The 15,401-nt window shown below is 52.7% G+C and overlaps 1 protein-coding gene across 1 annotated transcript; it reads right to left on the bottom strand.

Moving 5' to 3' along the window:
• Nucleotides 1-8,543: 8,543 nt before the first annotated feature.
• On the bottom strand, nt 8,544-11,808 carry LOC108498273 (zona pellucida sperm-binding protein 3-like). The gene is made up of 9 exons (XM_017816753.1): nt 11,407-11,808; nt 10,699-10,817; nt 10,513-10,616; nt 10,152-10,329; nt 9,959-10,079; nt 9,750-9,841; nt 9,535-9,680; nt 8,905-9,024; nt 8,544-8,674 (listed from the first exon to the last, which is right to left on the bottom strand). The coding sequence occupies exons 1-9, from the start codon at nt 11,806-11,808 to the stop codon at nt 8,544-8,546; spliced, it is 1,413 nt and encodes a 470-aa protein (XP_017672242.1).
• Between the last annotated feature and the right edge of the window lie 3,593 nt (nt 11,809-15,401).

The following is a 15,401-nucleotide window of genomic DNA, read 5'->3' as shown; positions in this document are numbered from 1 at the left end:
TCAGGTGCATGCATGGAAAACTTCCATAAAACTGGGGTAAACGGAGAGGGGAGAAGTCCATCTGCTCCCATTCGCTTGGAGTGCGGGTAATAAAACCCTCACTGGCATAGAGGTGACCACAGGCGATGTCTTTGCTGCTTCTCTGCACACCCAGAGGGGTTTGGCTGTCATTATTTAGCAGGAAAAACTGCTGGTTTGGGGTTCTTTAGGGAAAACACGGTGGGAATGGTTATTAACACAGATAAGGAGAAAACAGGCAAAGTAGTAAAAATGGCTTTGTTAGACCAGTAACGAAGTTATTAATGATGTTATTCACTGCACCACCAACTTCATTATTAATGATGTTGAATTAACAGACTTGGTTCTTGCAGGGACAAGATCCAGCTGGTCGGGCTTGGTCTGTGGCTGCAGGTGACGGGGATGGAGTGGAATTGGACTGGGAAAACACCTACTCTTTCCCTTAACACTATATATTAATGCATCAATAAGCCTGTTCCCCACAGCATCCCAGCAATGTCCCTGCCCTCCACCCCCAACCCCAAAACCTGTTTGGGAACACCCAGAACAGCAACCAGAGAGCCACCAGAGCTCAAAGGAAGGGGCAAAGGGCTCCTCCAGGATGCAATAAGGAACCATCAGCAAATGAGGACACGGTCTGGCCAGTGATCCAGGCTGGCAGATCCCTCTGCCATGCATCCTGCTGGGTTTTGGCCGGGAAGGATGCTCGGTGTCTGCTCTGGCCAGAGCCAGGCTTTGATGGGCTTTAAGCAGAATTCCAGCTTGGCAGCCAGCTCTGACCCTCCCCACAGCTCCTGTTCAAGTTGACCTGAATTACGAGGGGCTCCACTGGGGGTTGTGTTTTGAAGGAACTCCTCTGAGCTCACCCAATCCCTCCAGCTCCCAAGATACAGCTGGAAAGTTGCTCCCACAGAAGAAGCCGTCTCACAAATCTCGCTCGGGCAAGGGCTCAAAATAGACCTTGAGTGCCTGGAGACTTCACTTCTGAGCTCGCTGACATAAAAGGCAGATATCAGAGTGGATAACGGGATGTTTTCCAGCCTAAGGAAGAGCTCTGGCTCAGGGTCAGGCTTTGGGAGGGGATGGAATGCACCCAGGAGCCCAACTGCACCCATGGGTTGCCACCCTCAGCCCTGGGAAGCCAAAACCCAAGCTGTCCCCATACACAGACGTGTCTTTTTTCCTCAATTCCCTGATGATCTGCTCTTAGGGGACTGAGATAACCTCTTCCCCTGCAGGGATGGGCTTTATTTCACACTGACCAGGCTACAGCCAGCCCTTGGAGCTCAGCAGCAGCTAAAAGCATCCCTGGATTTTAGCTGCCCCTTCCCTGCACGGCTTGGAGCTGAGCTCTGGTTGCAGCTGGAAGAGGAATGTTTTATTTCCAAGGGGAGAGGTGATACTCCTACCTCTGCTGCTGTACAGCATCTTGTCTTGTTTGTTCCTGGCTGTTCCACAGCTGAATTACCACATCTTAGGATGCTGCTTTAACAGGAGCGCTCCTTCATCCTCGCTTTTCCATCTAAATCCATCTTGTGCCTTGGGAGTGGACGGTGAAGGCTCTTCCCTCCTCATCTCCACCCTTCAGGCCAGGTTCATCAGCTCCCTGGGGAGAAAAGGAGCATCCTCCCACAAAGCTGCCCTCCCCATAGACCAGGGCAGTTCAGTTGCATCTTCCCAGTTGGATTTTACTCAGAACTGGGAGGCACACCCTCTCTCCTTCTGCTTGTCTCCAGCCCCAGAGCCAGATAACACACTGGCAGCTGTTATCTCCTCTCAAGGAAAGGCTGGCTGTGGAGGAGGCAGGAGCAGAGTGTACCCACACTGCTCACAGCACCCCAAAACATGCCAAGCACTGCTCCCTGGGGTGTCACCCCAGCATCCTGCATCCCTTCATCCTGCCTCACCCCCAGCCCAGGGCAGCCTTGGAGGAGTAAGGGGGGCTCAGGAGCACCCTCCAAGCCATGGTCAAGGATGCTTATGGATTTTGAGTTCACCCCAGTGCCATTTGGCACCAAAATCCCAGGCGGAGCAGCTCCCCTGCTCTCGCTCCTCTCCAGGCTCTGCCAGCCAGGCAGGATGGAGATGGATAAGCTGAGCCTGGCCAGACAAGGGCCTGAAGCGGGTGCTCGTGGCCATGGCACACTAATTAATCCTCGTTTGTGCTGGCACTTGCCAGCCTGTAATTTCACAGCTTGCTGGAGGCCTCTGCGCCGCAGGAGGCTGCCGGTCTCTCCGTGGATTCCCATGGATGGAGCGGTGGATTCCAACCTTCTCCAGGGCTGATAAGCCAAGGGTGGAATGGTGTTGGCCAGACACCTGAAGGAAAATTCCTGCTCTAGCAGGGGGTGGGCAGCTGGGCTGGATATCCATAATGGGGCAGGAGACCTCATCCCACCCCAGCAAGGGAGAAAGAGGAGACTGATGTCAACAGGGAGCCCAGAGCATCAGGAAATAAGGTGGGAATAAGGCTGTGGTCAGTGGGGATGGCTGGAGAGCAGCATCCTGCTCAATAGCCCCAGGCTGAGCTTATATGGGCTCCTCAGGTCACAGGTAAGGTGTGGATCCTTGGGGATGTTGCCAGGGCCATTTAAGGTCCCCAGGGTGGTGGGAGGCCAAAGTCGGGGGTGAGGGGCTCCAAGTGACCTCCTGAGCAGAGCTGGCAGCTCCACCACCACCTCCAGCCCTGCAGAACCTGCTTCTCCAGTGGCCACTGCTCCTGAAGCTCAACCCTCCAGTACCCGCATACAGCCCTTGCTACACTCATAAATGGATATTTATCCATCCTGTTATCTCACCCTATAAAATGCACTGCTCCGGGCGGTGGCTGGGTGCTCTCCCACCACTGGGTGGCAGTGGGAACACATGGACACACATGTTCATGAGTGGCCCACGCAGGGACTGCCTCCTCCTCACCATCCCTTCAGAGCCCTGCCTTGGTGGCCCCGTGTCACATCACCCCACTGTTCATCCCTGATAGGGACAGGGCAGCTCCAGCCTGGTGCTCTCAGGAGGAGCATTCCCTCAAAATACAGCCAGAAAGGGCAAATTTGAGACCAAAAATGCTTTTTTACCTCCATACCCTGGAGGCAGCAGCAATCTGGGTCTTGCCGTGATGCCAGGAGAATGCTTGGCTGGAGCACCCCCAGTTTTTGGGGTAAAGCCCCCCCTGGAAGAGCTGCAGGCCCCCTGGAGCCATCGGGTCCAGCTGAGCCTGCCAGAACACGGAGGAGCCCTGGAGGTACTTGTAAGACAAGGGATGACATGCTTGATGGGACTTCTTAATTAGATCTCGCTAAACCAAAATGTACCGGGGCTCCCCTGGCAGAACAGCGTCAGACAAAACATTAATCACGCTCCAAATAAATAATTAAAACGTTGGGGCTCTTAGAAAGGAAAAAAAAACCGAAACCAACACCAAACTGAGAAAAATCAAAGGCATCAGTGCCAGCCCATAATAAGGAGCAACACGGCTGGGTTTGGGGGGGCCCTGGCCTTGGAGGGAGCAGAGCTGTGTCCTCAGGGCCACCTGAGCCACGTGGGACCCAGCATGGTCATGGAAAGCTGAGCCCAGAGTCCCAGGAGGTGTCAGGATTGGGTTTAGGACCTCATAACCTCATACCTGGAGTTGTGGGAACAACCCCCCAGCTCAGCTTTGTGCTAAAACAGGTCTTTTCACAGCCAGCACCTACAGACTCAAATGATGGATTACAAAATTATCCCCCCACTGGCTGGTCCATGCAGTGCTTGGAATGTGGTTCAGCTCCGGGATATCATCTGTGGTCACCTCTGGGACAACATCCACAGTCACTACTGGGATATCAGCTACAGGTCACCTCTGGGGCACCGTCCAACATTCATGGTTACCTCTGGGACATCATCCAATATCCAACATCCATAGTCACTTCTGGGACATCCTCCAATATCCGACACCCATGGTCACCTCTGGGACATCCTCCAATATCCGACACCCATGGTCACCTCTGGGACATCCTCCAATATCCGACACCCATGGTCACCTCTGGGACATCCTCCAATATCCAACATCCATAGTCACTTCTGGGACATCCTTCAGTATCTGACACCCGTGGTCACCTCTGGGACATCCATGTTCACTACTGGGATAACATCCATGGTGCCCTCTGGGATGCTGGACAATGCCCAGCTCTCGGTGCTCCAGCGGGTGCCTGATGCAGCGTAGGAAAATCTGTTTACCCAGCACTTAGGAAACACTTTGGGGAGAAAACAACAACAATAAAGGCTCGAAAATAGAAGTCTCTCCCTCCCCATCCCTCTTAGCCAGAGCAGAGATTACTCAGGATGAGCAACACGGAGCTTGAATTATGCATGGAACCATTTGCATCCAAGAACACGACTGAGCAGAGTGGCCCTGTCCCTCCTGGGCCTCAGCCTGCAGAAACTCATGTCACCCGTGCTCTGCTTTCCTCTTCTTTACTTTTCCTACAACAGGGTTATTAAAAAGCCAGTCCAGGGCTGTGGTGGGATGGAGTTGCTCCCCTCAGTCCGTCCATGAGGCAGATTAGGGATTTAGTGGGTTTCTTCCCTGCAAGGCTGCAGGAAAATGGACTTTATTCTGCCAAGGATTGGGCAACCCCCTGGCCCCTGGATGTGGCACCCATAAAGCAGCATCCCTGCCCTTCCTCTTCCTCCTCCCAGCCCTTCTCCAGCACAGCCCCCGAGTACCAAGCTGGCTGGGAATGATGGACTCCACCAAAACCTGCTTTATTACATTAATATTTGCTGGTAATGAAGCTCACACTTCGAGCTCCAATTAAATTAGGAAAACCATAATGAACAAGAAGTGGTGCATTAATTCGTTAGCGGGGAATTGCTCTAAATTACCTCGGCAAATACGGCAAACCTTCAATTTACCGGCGGTGTTTTCAAATGGATTTTGCTCCTTCGTCTCCATTTACACTGCAGCACATTTTTTTTTTTTTTTCTGGCAGCAAAAGCAGAAGAGAATTAAGTTCAGCTCCTTGGGGAAACACATTTGTCTCTCAGATGGGAATAAATACTCATGAGAGATACCAGAAATTTTCCTTTTTGGCTTCTTCGCCGGGTATTCACGGGGAAAACAGAAATTATTTACAATAAACAGCTTACAAAATGACATCAACAATGGAAAAAGCCTCTCTCACAGGTTCCTTCTCCCAAACTCCAGAGCTTTAAAGAGAAAACACTGAAGTTTTAATAACACCAGAAGTTATTTTTCCTGCCTTTTTTTTTTTTCCAGTAAAGGGAATATTTCTTTATTTTTAATGAGCTTCCCACGTGTTCACAGGACTCTGGGAGCTGCTGGTCGGGGACACCTGTGGCAGGAAAGCCTGGCTGAAGGCCCTGAGCTGGGATCAAAGTGCAGCTGAAGAAGCAGGGTGAGCTCCAGAAGATATTTGGGGCAGGAATTGGATCCCCAAGACATCAGGGAGCTTCTTCTCAGGGGTAAAATGAGGGTGGAAAGGAGCCCCTTGAACCAGGGGTGCAGAAGGATGGGTATGGCATTGATGTTCACATCATTCCCATGGCACTGTAGCCCTAAATTCCTGTGAGGACCACTGGGTTGTTCTCCTGCAGAGTAAATTCCTTCTCTTTGAACTAATTGCCTTGAAGGCCACTTAGAGCCTACAACCAACACCTCCATACAACAGAGACACACCTGAATAACAACAGTGCCACCTTAGTAATTCCACCAAAGGATTGTTCTGCCAGCATCCCACAGCTTTCCCACGAAGTCTTCACTCTGACTTCACGTGTGCCAGGGAAGTTAAATGCTCATAAAGCCCAGGAGCAGCAGCTCTGGGATTGGGGTGGATGGGGCTCACTGGTGGGAAAGAGGAGGTGAGGGGGACACCACGACATGCCATGCACATTCCCTCTTCATCCATCAAGGAATTGCACGAGGCTGTGTAAAACCAGGCAGGAAAAATGGACCAGCAATGTCACCCACCCAAAGTCTCAGTGCCTTTGGGGACAGTGGAGCAGCACCTGGCACTACCCGACTCTCAGGGGCCTCCAGTGGCACATTCCAGCCTGGTCCTTTAACTGGATAAACATTCCATCAACCTCCAAGAGAGGACTTTGCCTCCCTGGCTCCTCGATCCACCTACTGCAGTCCCAGCTTTGGGAGTCTTAGCTCAGGCTTAGATTTCTAGGAGCTGTTTTTCCGCTAAGCCCCCCTCCTCCTCCTCCTCCTCAGCCCTCCTATTGTTTTTTTTTTCCTGGTAAACTAGGTGAAAAGATTGGTTTGGGACAGATAATTTATTACAGAATTAATAGCTATGTTAATTATACTAAAATCCAGTGTGGTGGGTACCACAGGGGAAACCAAGCTCGCATGTGGCCCTTCCTGAGCTGGGAAGGGGGTTGGCAGAAGGAAAGGACAAGTTAAGTTCTTCCTGCTTGAGATGGGCCTCAAAAGAGGATTTCCATGCCATAACTCCCCCTACCCTGCCAGATTTCTCCCCCATTTCCCACTCCAAGGACACAGCTGTGCCTCCATGCCCTTGGGAAGAACACCACCACCCTTTTGGCAGGGCAACATCACAGCCTGGCCACACACTCAGCACATGTCATCCTGTCAAGGTAAAAATTAAGAAAAAAAAAAAAAAAAAGGAGGTTTTAATCTTTTGTAGCTCCTCCAGGAAGGAGCTTGTTCATAAAACATGAAGGCTGAGAGCCTGATCAGGGAAGATTCCAGCCAAAGAAAAAAACCTTACATAGCTGCCTCACTTTTCCAGTTGATTATTTCAGCTCAGCTGCTTAATTCAATGAAAACAGAACCAGGAAACATTTGCCTGAGGCACATCATCCCTGGGCTTTCAATCCCAGCTTGTCTGGGGAGGCAGTCCCTGCTCCCCACCCTCCCAAGCCTATGGAGCACAGGCACCAAGCTGCTTCCCCAGCACTGGAGAGACTCTTTTGCAGAGCTGTGGCTGCCCTCAGGGTTCCTTGGAATACGCTGTAGGGAGACTGAGCATCACCAGAGTTCAGCCTAATGGCTGGGGAATTCCAGCCCAAGGGCAGGAGAGCTGCTTCCAGCCTTCAGCCACCAAATTTAGGGAATGCCTTTGACAGCAGCAGCCTTCAGAAGGCAAAAGCAAAGGAGCAAACATCTGAATCAATCTTGCTCTTTTTATTCCTTATCCAGGGCCAGGAGCTGTTTCCTCAGCTCAGAACTGGCTGTTACAAGCATCAGGTGCTTGGATTCTCCCAGGATATGGAAAGTGAGAACAAGGCAGGTGGTCAATCAGACCAGAAGGATGGAGGGGACTCAACAGGTCTAGGGATCCTCCCTGGAAGGGCCACCAGCTCCCATCAAGGCAAATTTGTACCTCAAGGAGCCCAATACCCTCACTGTGCTCCCTGCAGAGCACAGGGTCCCACACCACATAAACCAGGGCATTAATTGCCCCAGTGCAGATTCCTGATCTTTAAACCAGGCAGCACCCCAAAGCACACAGCCGTGGGATAACAAACTCCTGCAGCCTTCAGCTGGAACTGGATACAGGGACACAAACAGTTAAGAAATGTCCGTGTTCCCCAAGCTTTTGAGGAGTGCAGGTGCTGTTTTTGACCCACCACATCAGGAGCTGAGACACCAAGAGCTCACACCCAGCTTGAACTCCACCACAGAGAAGATGCTTTCAGTGGCCTAAGCCAAGATTTTGGGACAAGCCTGTGCTGTTTGGGAGGGGAAGCCAAAGAGCACAGATTGATTTAACACAGCTTTAAGGCCTGTCTGGTGCATGTTGCCTCAATTTCAGTGCAATGAGGACTCCCATGCCCTATAGCTCAGCTCCACAACAGGAAAGAGTCCCCAAGGGTGCTACAAGGAGAGGTGATGATAATTCAGGCAAATCTACCAGCTGAGGGCTTCCCCTCCTTTATATTTAAAAAAAAAAAAATAAAACAATTTAGAGCTGGTGGACCAGTAGCTTTCCCTATCTGTCCCTTTTTTCTTATAGTCTCCCCATTTCCACCTTCCCATCCAGCCACTACTCTCTGCTCTCCCTACAGCTGAGGCCACACTAAACAGGAGCATCTTGAGCCTTTTCCCATCCCCAGCACCAGTTTTTTTTCCCCGTTCTCCCAGCAGCTGAAGCCATACTCAGCCCAGAGTTAGAACTGCCACTGTGTCCTTCGGGAGAGGTTGCAGCCTGGATGAGGAGGCACTAACTCACACCAACAAGCCTGTTCTCACACCCTCCAGCAACACCCCTGCTAAGGAGGAGCAAACAGGACTTCTGGAGTCAGGAAACCATTCAGCACCTCTAAGCACCATCAATTCTTCCCTCATCCACCTGAAAACAGGAGCCATACCTTGTTTGCAGCCAGTGTTCAGGTTTCTTTGCCAAGGACACAACATCCAGGGAGCCTCCACGTTTGGAGAGTCACATCCAAGCACACCAAAGGCTGCCTGGCATTCCCCTCTTTCCACTGAGGAGGGACAGAAATGTTTCACACAAGGAGAGGGCAGAAATGTTTCCTTTTATTAGGGATGGAGGTTACAATGACATCCCAGGAGGGCAGGGACATTTCCTGCACACAAGAAACAGTCCCAGAGCTGTGAGGCTCAGCAGAGTGGCTGCCATGAGCACAGCAACTTGGACCACCATGGGAAGTCCTCCAGCAGCACCTGGGGGAGACAAGAGACACTTACTACACATCAAATGGCTTCCCATCATCTGCCAGTGGATGAACTTGTTGGCAGCTCTGGGAAGGAGTTCCCCAAACTGTCTCTTGGTGGTTATACTAGAAAGTCTCTCCAGGTGTGAAATCATGGGGGATTCATGACTAGAACAACCTGGAGTCACCTTCAGTTGAGACCTGATTGACAATCAAACAAAAAAAACCCCCCACACATACCCTGTGGGGTCTTCCCTGCTGGTCCAAAACCTCCAGAGGAACTCCATAATCCCTGAGCTGAGTCAAGGATTAACAGTGGCCCAACTGAGACTTCAGCTTCTGTCACCCTTGAGGGACCACCTGAAAAAAACAAACAAGCAAGTTCACAGGGGAGGTAATTCCTGCTCACTCTGGATTTTAGGAGCAACAGAATGATGGACCCTGCAAGAGCAGCTTTCCTTTTAAACATAAGGACACAGACACAGTTACTTAGAATAAAGTCATACAATCCCAGAGTGGCCTGGGTTGGAAGGGACCTTTAAGCCCACCTCATTTCCCCCCCACCACAGGCAGGGACACCTTCCACTATCCCAGGTTGCTCCAAGCTCCATCCAACCTGGTCTCCAACACTTCCAGGGATGGAGCAGCTAGAGCTTCTCTGGCCAGCCTGTGCCAGGGTCTCACTGCCCTCCCAGCCAAGAACTTCCCTGTATCCAACCCAAATTCTCCCTCTTTCAGTTTGAAAGTATTTACTGAAGGACTCTGGACAAGAGCTGGGTTTGTCCCTGAACTAAAGACGTTACAGCATGTTGGCTGTCCCAGCCTAGAGGGTCACCCAGCCCTGGGGGCACATTTTAGACACAGCCCTACCTTGCTCAGAAGGGACATCTCTCCTCAAGCGCCTCCCCGGCCATCTGGCAGGAGGGTTGGTTCTCCGGGAGTATCCTCCATGCAACTGGCAGTTGCCGGTCTCACAGCAGCTGCAGATGTCTCCAGTACCCTCCACAGGTGCCCAACTGAAACAGAATTATCTGTAAAGCCTCTCCTCCAGGCTGGTTCCCTCCCTGCATGCACCAGCTACTCACAGGCTGCTGGCTTTGTTGAAGGAACAGGCTTTGTTCCATGGATCTGGGGCTTGGTCAGCTGGGGAGACCCTCAGGTGGCAAGTGATGTAGATCTGGAAGGGAAATTAAAACTAGTTAGCCTTGGATGCTGATATTTTATTTTTTTTTTATACAAACAGAGCAGCACATCTGAAACACCCCGGGGAGGAGGGGTTGGCACAACATCTCACCAGGTTCCTGTCGTCTCCTGCAAACTTGAACGCGTCGACCACAAACTGCAGCGTTTCCTGCCTCGGCCTCGGGGAAATGAAGGCTGAAGTGGTGTCATCTGCTCTCCCATCCACCAAGCACCTGGGCAAGGGTCAGGAGTCAGGGACACACCAGCCAGCTCAGCAGTACCACCCTGAACACGGCCCCCCTTACCCGCTGAGGTCAATGAAGGCGTATCGGGGGGAGGAATTCCTGTCGGGGCTCAGAGTGGCAACACAGTTGTCCACGAAGAGCCTCAGAGGGACATGGCCCTCAGAAGCCACGTCAGCCTGGAGGTGCAGGCTCTCCCCCAGCTGGAAGCCGTTGGAGAGCCTCTCTGCGCTCCAGTCATCTGGAAGGGAGATCCAAGGGATCACTCAGGAGAGCAGCACATTGCCCTCCCCAGCACAGGGACTTCTCAACTGTGCAGCAGTGTGGGCTTCACTTCAGCCCAGATTATAGCTCTGTTTGGGCTCTCAGCATGTGAGCAAGAGCAGAGAGGACGAGGAAATGGGGCTGCCAGGTCTGCACCCACCATCCATGAGGCGCAGGGAGAACATCAGCCTCTCCTCAGCCGACAGCGTGGAGCGGAAGGGAACCCACGTGGGCCGGACAGCACTGCTGCTCACATTGCTCCTCCTGAATGGGGGAGATCTGCATTAACAGCCATGCCACCATCACCTGAGGTCCATGGGAGCAGAAGCACAGCCCCCACACTCACCTGGGATAGTGACACTCAATAGGAACCACCACCGGGTTGGTCCTTACAATGACCAGGTTGCCAGAAGGAGTAGGTTTGTAGGACAAGCTTGTTTTGTAGATCAGGGAGTCTGGGGTCATCTGGAAGGAAGATTTGAGAGAGATGAGAAGACAGGAAAACAAATTATTTTCCATAAGCTCAGCACCACCACAGACCCAGCACTGACTGCCAGAACACACAGGCCACAGCTGTAAAGGCACAGACTGGGCTCCACATCCCCAAATTCAGTGCCTATAGGACACCACGAGGCTTTGTATTGGCATTCCAACAAGGGACCAGCCTTGAAGGAGGTCAAGGAGCCTCGAGGACTTCAGAACTCCAAGCACCCGTATCAGGACCCATTCTCCTGTGTGTTCATGCACTCAGTTGAATCCAAGTCACAAACACTACAAGTCTCTCTTGCTGTTGGGTGTGGGCTTGAGGATGGCACCCATACTCAAAAAACTACCTTTGCCATGGCCACACCACCCCTCACTGCTGCAACCAAATCAGCCTCTCTTCACCCCAAACCCTTTACCAGGCCACTTCCAGGAATAAGAGCTTCTCGGGGGTGAATCAGGCAGCACATTGCTCTCCACAGCACTTCCCATTCACCCACCCAGTGCTGGTCAGAGCCCAGAGAAGGTCCATCCCTACTCAGCAGCCCCTCACCCCAGCACCCCCCCTCACCTGCAGGGTGCTGCCACACTCGTGTAGCCCAGCCACAAAAGTCACAGTGCTCTCAGCAGGATTCTGGGGCAGGGGCAGGCAGGAGGCTGACCCCAGGCTCAGATCCACAGCCCTGACCAGGCGCCCGGTGCCAAAGAGGTCCCTGTGCACTGTGACCACCAGCTGTGCCTCCTGGCACTGCACGGTCACGGGGTGCAGTGGGGCCATGGCCTGGAGCTGGGACACGTCCACCCATGCCCAGGGCTGGGAGAAGGAAGGCACACGGGGCCGGCTCCTGGAGGAGTCACCCCGAACCCTCAGGACCCCTGAGTCCCTCTGAGGGAACCCCCAGGGGCTGTAGGATGCTGCTTCAGCCAGCACCCAGCAGAACAGAACAACACCCAGGCTGCCTGCAGGCCCCATCCTGACTCCAGAAAGACCAGCTCATGGAGGAGGTGCTGCCCAGGACCCTTTTATACCAGCACTCCCAGCAGCCCAGCCCAGCCCAGACAGGGCACACCTGGGGGCTGCCAGCAGGACCCCTCCCAGCAAGGAGCAGGACAATGGGATCCAGCTGGGACCATCCCTCCCTCTCAGGGCACAGGGGATGATTTTCCTTGACCTGCACTTGGGAATTGCCCCTGAGCAGTTTGTCCCACGTCTTGCCTGTTTGGGGTGGCATCAGCCACCACCACCTCAGTGGCCAAATGGCCACAGGTCCCTTGCACCTCTGTATCCTTCTCACTCTGTGAGATGATGCCAATTTTGACCAACGTGGCCAAGGCCCAGCAAGGCTCCCACAAACATTTCTCCCCCAGTCTCCCCCACATGATCAGCATCAGCAATTCCCCAGAATCCACGTGGTGAAGCACCCCTGGAGGTGGCACGTTTAGAAACTGAGAGGAGAACAGCAAAACCCACCTGGGCTGTGGCCCGTGGCATCTGCAATCTGTCCGTGCCCGATTTCACAGGAATCTGCGCCGGGTAATTGTGTTTGGAGTAATGAAGGCATCATAACCGGCTCATTTGCATAGAAAGCAGAGGTACAAAAGGCGATCTTCCCATAATAGCAGCTGATAAGTGAATGGCAGGCATAATCAAGAGATTAATTGGCCCTCGTGTGTTAATTATGCTAATTGGCACAGCTGCTCGTGTGTACAGTAGGATGACTAATGGCTCTACACCTCCGAGCTGGGTGGAGGGTTGGGGGTCACTCAGAGCAGTTTGCTGTGGGGGCAGGGCCCAGCAAGGGGGGTCCCCTTGCCATGGGGGGATGCCCTGAGCACACCCACTCCTCAACAGCGTGGATGAACGAGCTGGGAGGGATATTTTAGCCTTAACGTTTGTGTTCCTGGTGTGTTTCTAATGGTGCTTTACATGAGTGCCCGGGGAAACACGGGGTTTATTGGCTGCAGCATCTTCCTCCCGGGCTGATAGGACCTTTGGGGTGGGTTTGGAACTGGGGAACCTGCCCTGTTCACTTGCAGGGGACATCACAGCTATGAGATGTATGAGCAAAGCTCCCACCCAGATATAGGGGTGCAGCCAAATTCCTAGTGGGATCCCCTTGTGGGCCCATGCATCAGGCACTGGTTGTCGTGCCCCTGCAGCATGAATAATGCCACACACACACAAACACACATGCCAACCTCTTCTGGCATGATCTCCATGTCCCAGCCTTGCCCCTGATATTTTTATGAATGATGAATAAATGATACGACAAGAAAAACCTCTCTGGCAGCTCAAGGCCTCTTTATTAATTCAGCAAGAGTGGGTTGTCTCCAAACCCAGCTCATCCCTCTGCTGGGTTGGAGTGTTTTGCCAGGCAAACTGAGCTTGCTCGGGGGAGTTCCTGGAGCTGAGGGTATCCAGGAGGATGGGAGGTGATGTTCATGTGCCCACAGCAGCCGAGGTTATCCAGGAGGATGGGAGGTGATGTTCATGTGCCCACGGCAGCTGAGGTTATCCAGGAGGATGGGAGGTGATGTTCATGTGCCCACAGCAGCCGAGGTTATCCAGGAGGATGGGAGGTGATGTTCACGTGCCCACGGTAGCTGAGGTTATCCAGGAGGATGGGAGGTGACGTCCCTGCTGCCCCATTACCCATCCCGACAGCAGGACACAGCACTGAAGGTCCAGGATTTGAACCTCCTGCAAACCAATCTCTATGGAGAACCAGGGCTACACGGAGGGGTCCCTGCATCCCACATACCTTTGCTCCTGTCCCAAAGGGAGCAATGCAGCTCACCCCATACAGCCCCAGCCCTGTGTCTCACGCTGATGCAGCCCAAGGTTTCTCTGCTCAAAGGTGGGTTTCTCACCCCCTGCAATAGCTCCTGCCAAGGGTTTGCACCGGGAGTGGTACGGTGGGAAATACATTCAGGCACCTGGGATGAAAAAGGGACGGGAGATTCACTGGCTTTAATATCCTGAAGCTATTGGGTGAGAAGCAGCTTTTATTCTCCTTCGGGTGCAAAAGAGATCGATAGGCAGCAAAAAACCCCCCATCCATCCACCACCTCCCAGCTCGCGCCGCAGCGATGCCGCATCCATCACTGTAATCGGGATTTAATAGCTCTGGAGGAACAGTCCTTCCCAGCTGCAAAGTCCTCCCGCTGCAGGCTTCCCCTGGGAATGAAGGACATTCCCTCGTCGGTCCCTGGAGAGGGACTTTGGACAAGGGGGAATGGCTTCCCCCTGCCAGAGGGCAGGATTACATCCACACTGGGAAAAAATCCTTGGCTGTGAGGGTGGAGGGGCCCTGGCACAGGCTGGCCAGAGAAGCTGTGGCTGCCCCATCACTGTAAGCATCCAAGGGCAGGTTGGATGGGGTTTGGAGCAATGTGGGATAGTGGAAGGTGTCCCTGCTCATGGCAAGGGAGTGGAACTGAATGAGCTTGAAGGTCCCTTCCAACCACACACAACTTCACCAGCTGGGATGAGAGAAACCATTTCTCCATCGGGCACAGAAAACAACTGCCCTGTCAGCACTTTTTCCCTCTGTCTCCTCTGTTTATTTACCAGGGTGCTTTTCCACTGGAGTGTTAAATACTGTATTAATAGGGGGATTTAATACTTCTCAGGCACTGTTTAAGCAACATCTCACCTGAGACATCACACGCTTCTCTAAGGATCATTAAACAGCATCAGCCTCTCTTTGCCTCTCTTCCTGCGGTGCCGGCTCGGATCCTGCTCGGAAAAGCATTGCCAGGGGGTTTGCCATGGTAAAAGGAAATTGCAATGCCACCTGATCACAAAATGACACTGGAACATCACCCCAATTCCCTCATTCCCACCAGCACATCCCAAAGAGAAACGAACCCCGCTTGGCAAAAGAGGGGAACTGGAGTTCGGAAAAGGTATCGCTCATTAATTTTCCTGGCTGGAGACAAGTCCTTCATGCCAGGCAGGGGTTTTTTAAGCAACATCCCCGTTTCATTTCCAATCTCTCTTAAACGACTCCTGAGCCACTGCCACAAACACCCCCCACGCCTCCTTTCTGCCTCAGATCCCTGGTAAGTGCTGATGGATAAATTGGCTGCGTTGCCCGGGATAAATCACGCGGGAAAGCCAAAGCTGTAATTAAAATGTCTCTCAACCCCTCCGTTAACTCTGACTTAGCGAGATCAGATGCGTTGTGGCTGCAGGGAATAACCTGCTGGGGATCCAGCTCCGAAAAAGGTGTTCCAGGAGGGAGAAACTGGCTCTGAATGTGCCAACTCCACATGGGAGTCCCAACTCCCTAGGGAATACCATGGCTCTCCTCATCCCCCATCAAAAGGGTGTGGGACCAGCATCCATGGCACAAGTGAGAGTTTTTCAAGGCCTTTTATTTTTGACAAAGAACAAGCTTTCGAGCGCGCCAGGGCTTTGTGTTGGCTCCAACTTGCCCATGGAAAGCAAATTCCCCAAGCAGAGCTGGCACGGAGCTGGGTGGTTTCCCCATCCCAGTTGTTGCACTGGGAGGAAACAAAAGGGAAATACAATAAAAACTGTCTGTTCATAACAAATCCTGC

This window comes from Lepidothrix coronata, unplaced genomic scaffold (assembly GCF_001604755.1).
Source record: "Lepidothrix coronata isolate B3197 unplaced genomic scaffold, Lepidothrix_coronata-1.0 Scaffold58, whole genome shotgun sequence".
Classification (NCBI taxonomy): domain Eukaryota; kingdom Metazoa; phylum Chordata; class Aves; order Passeriformes; family Pipridae; genus Lepidothrix; species Lepidothrix coronata.
The sequence above is the reverse complement of the archived record's forward strand: the minus strand, read 5'-3'. Positions and strand labels throughout refer to the sequence as shown.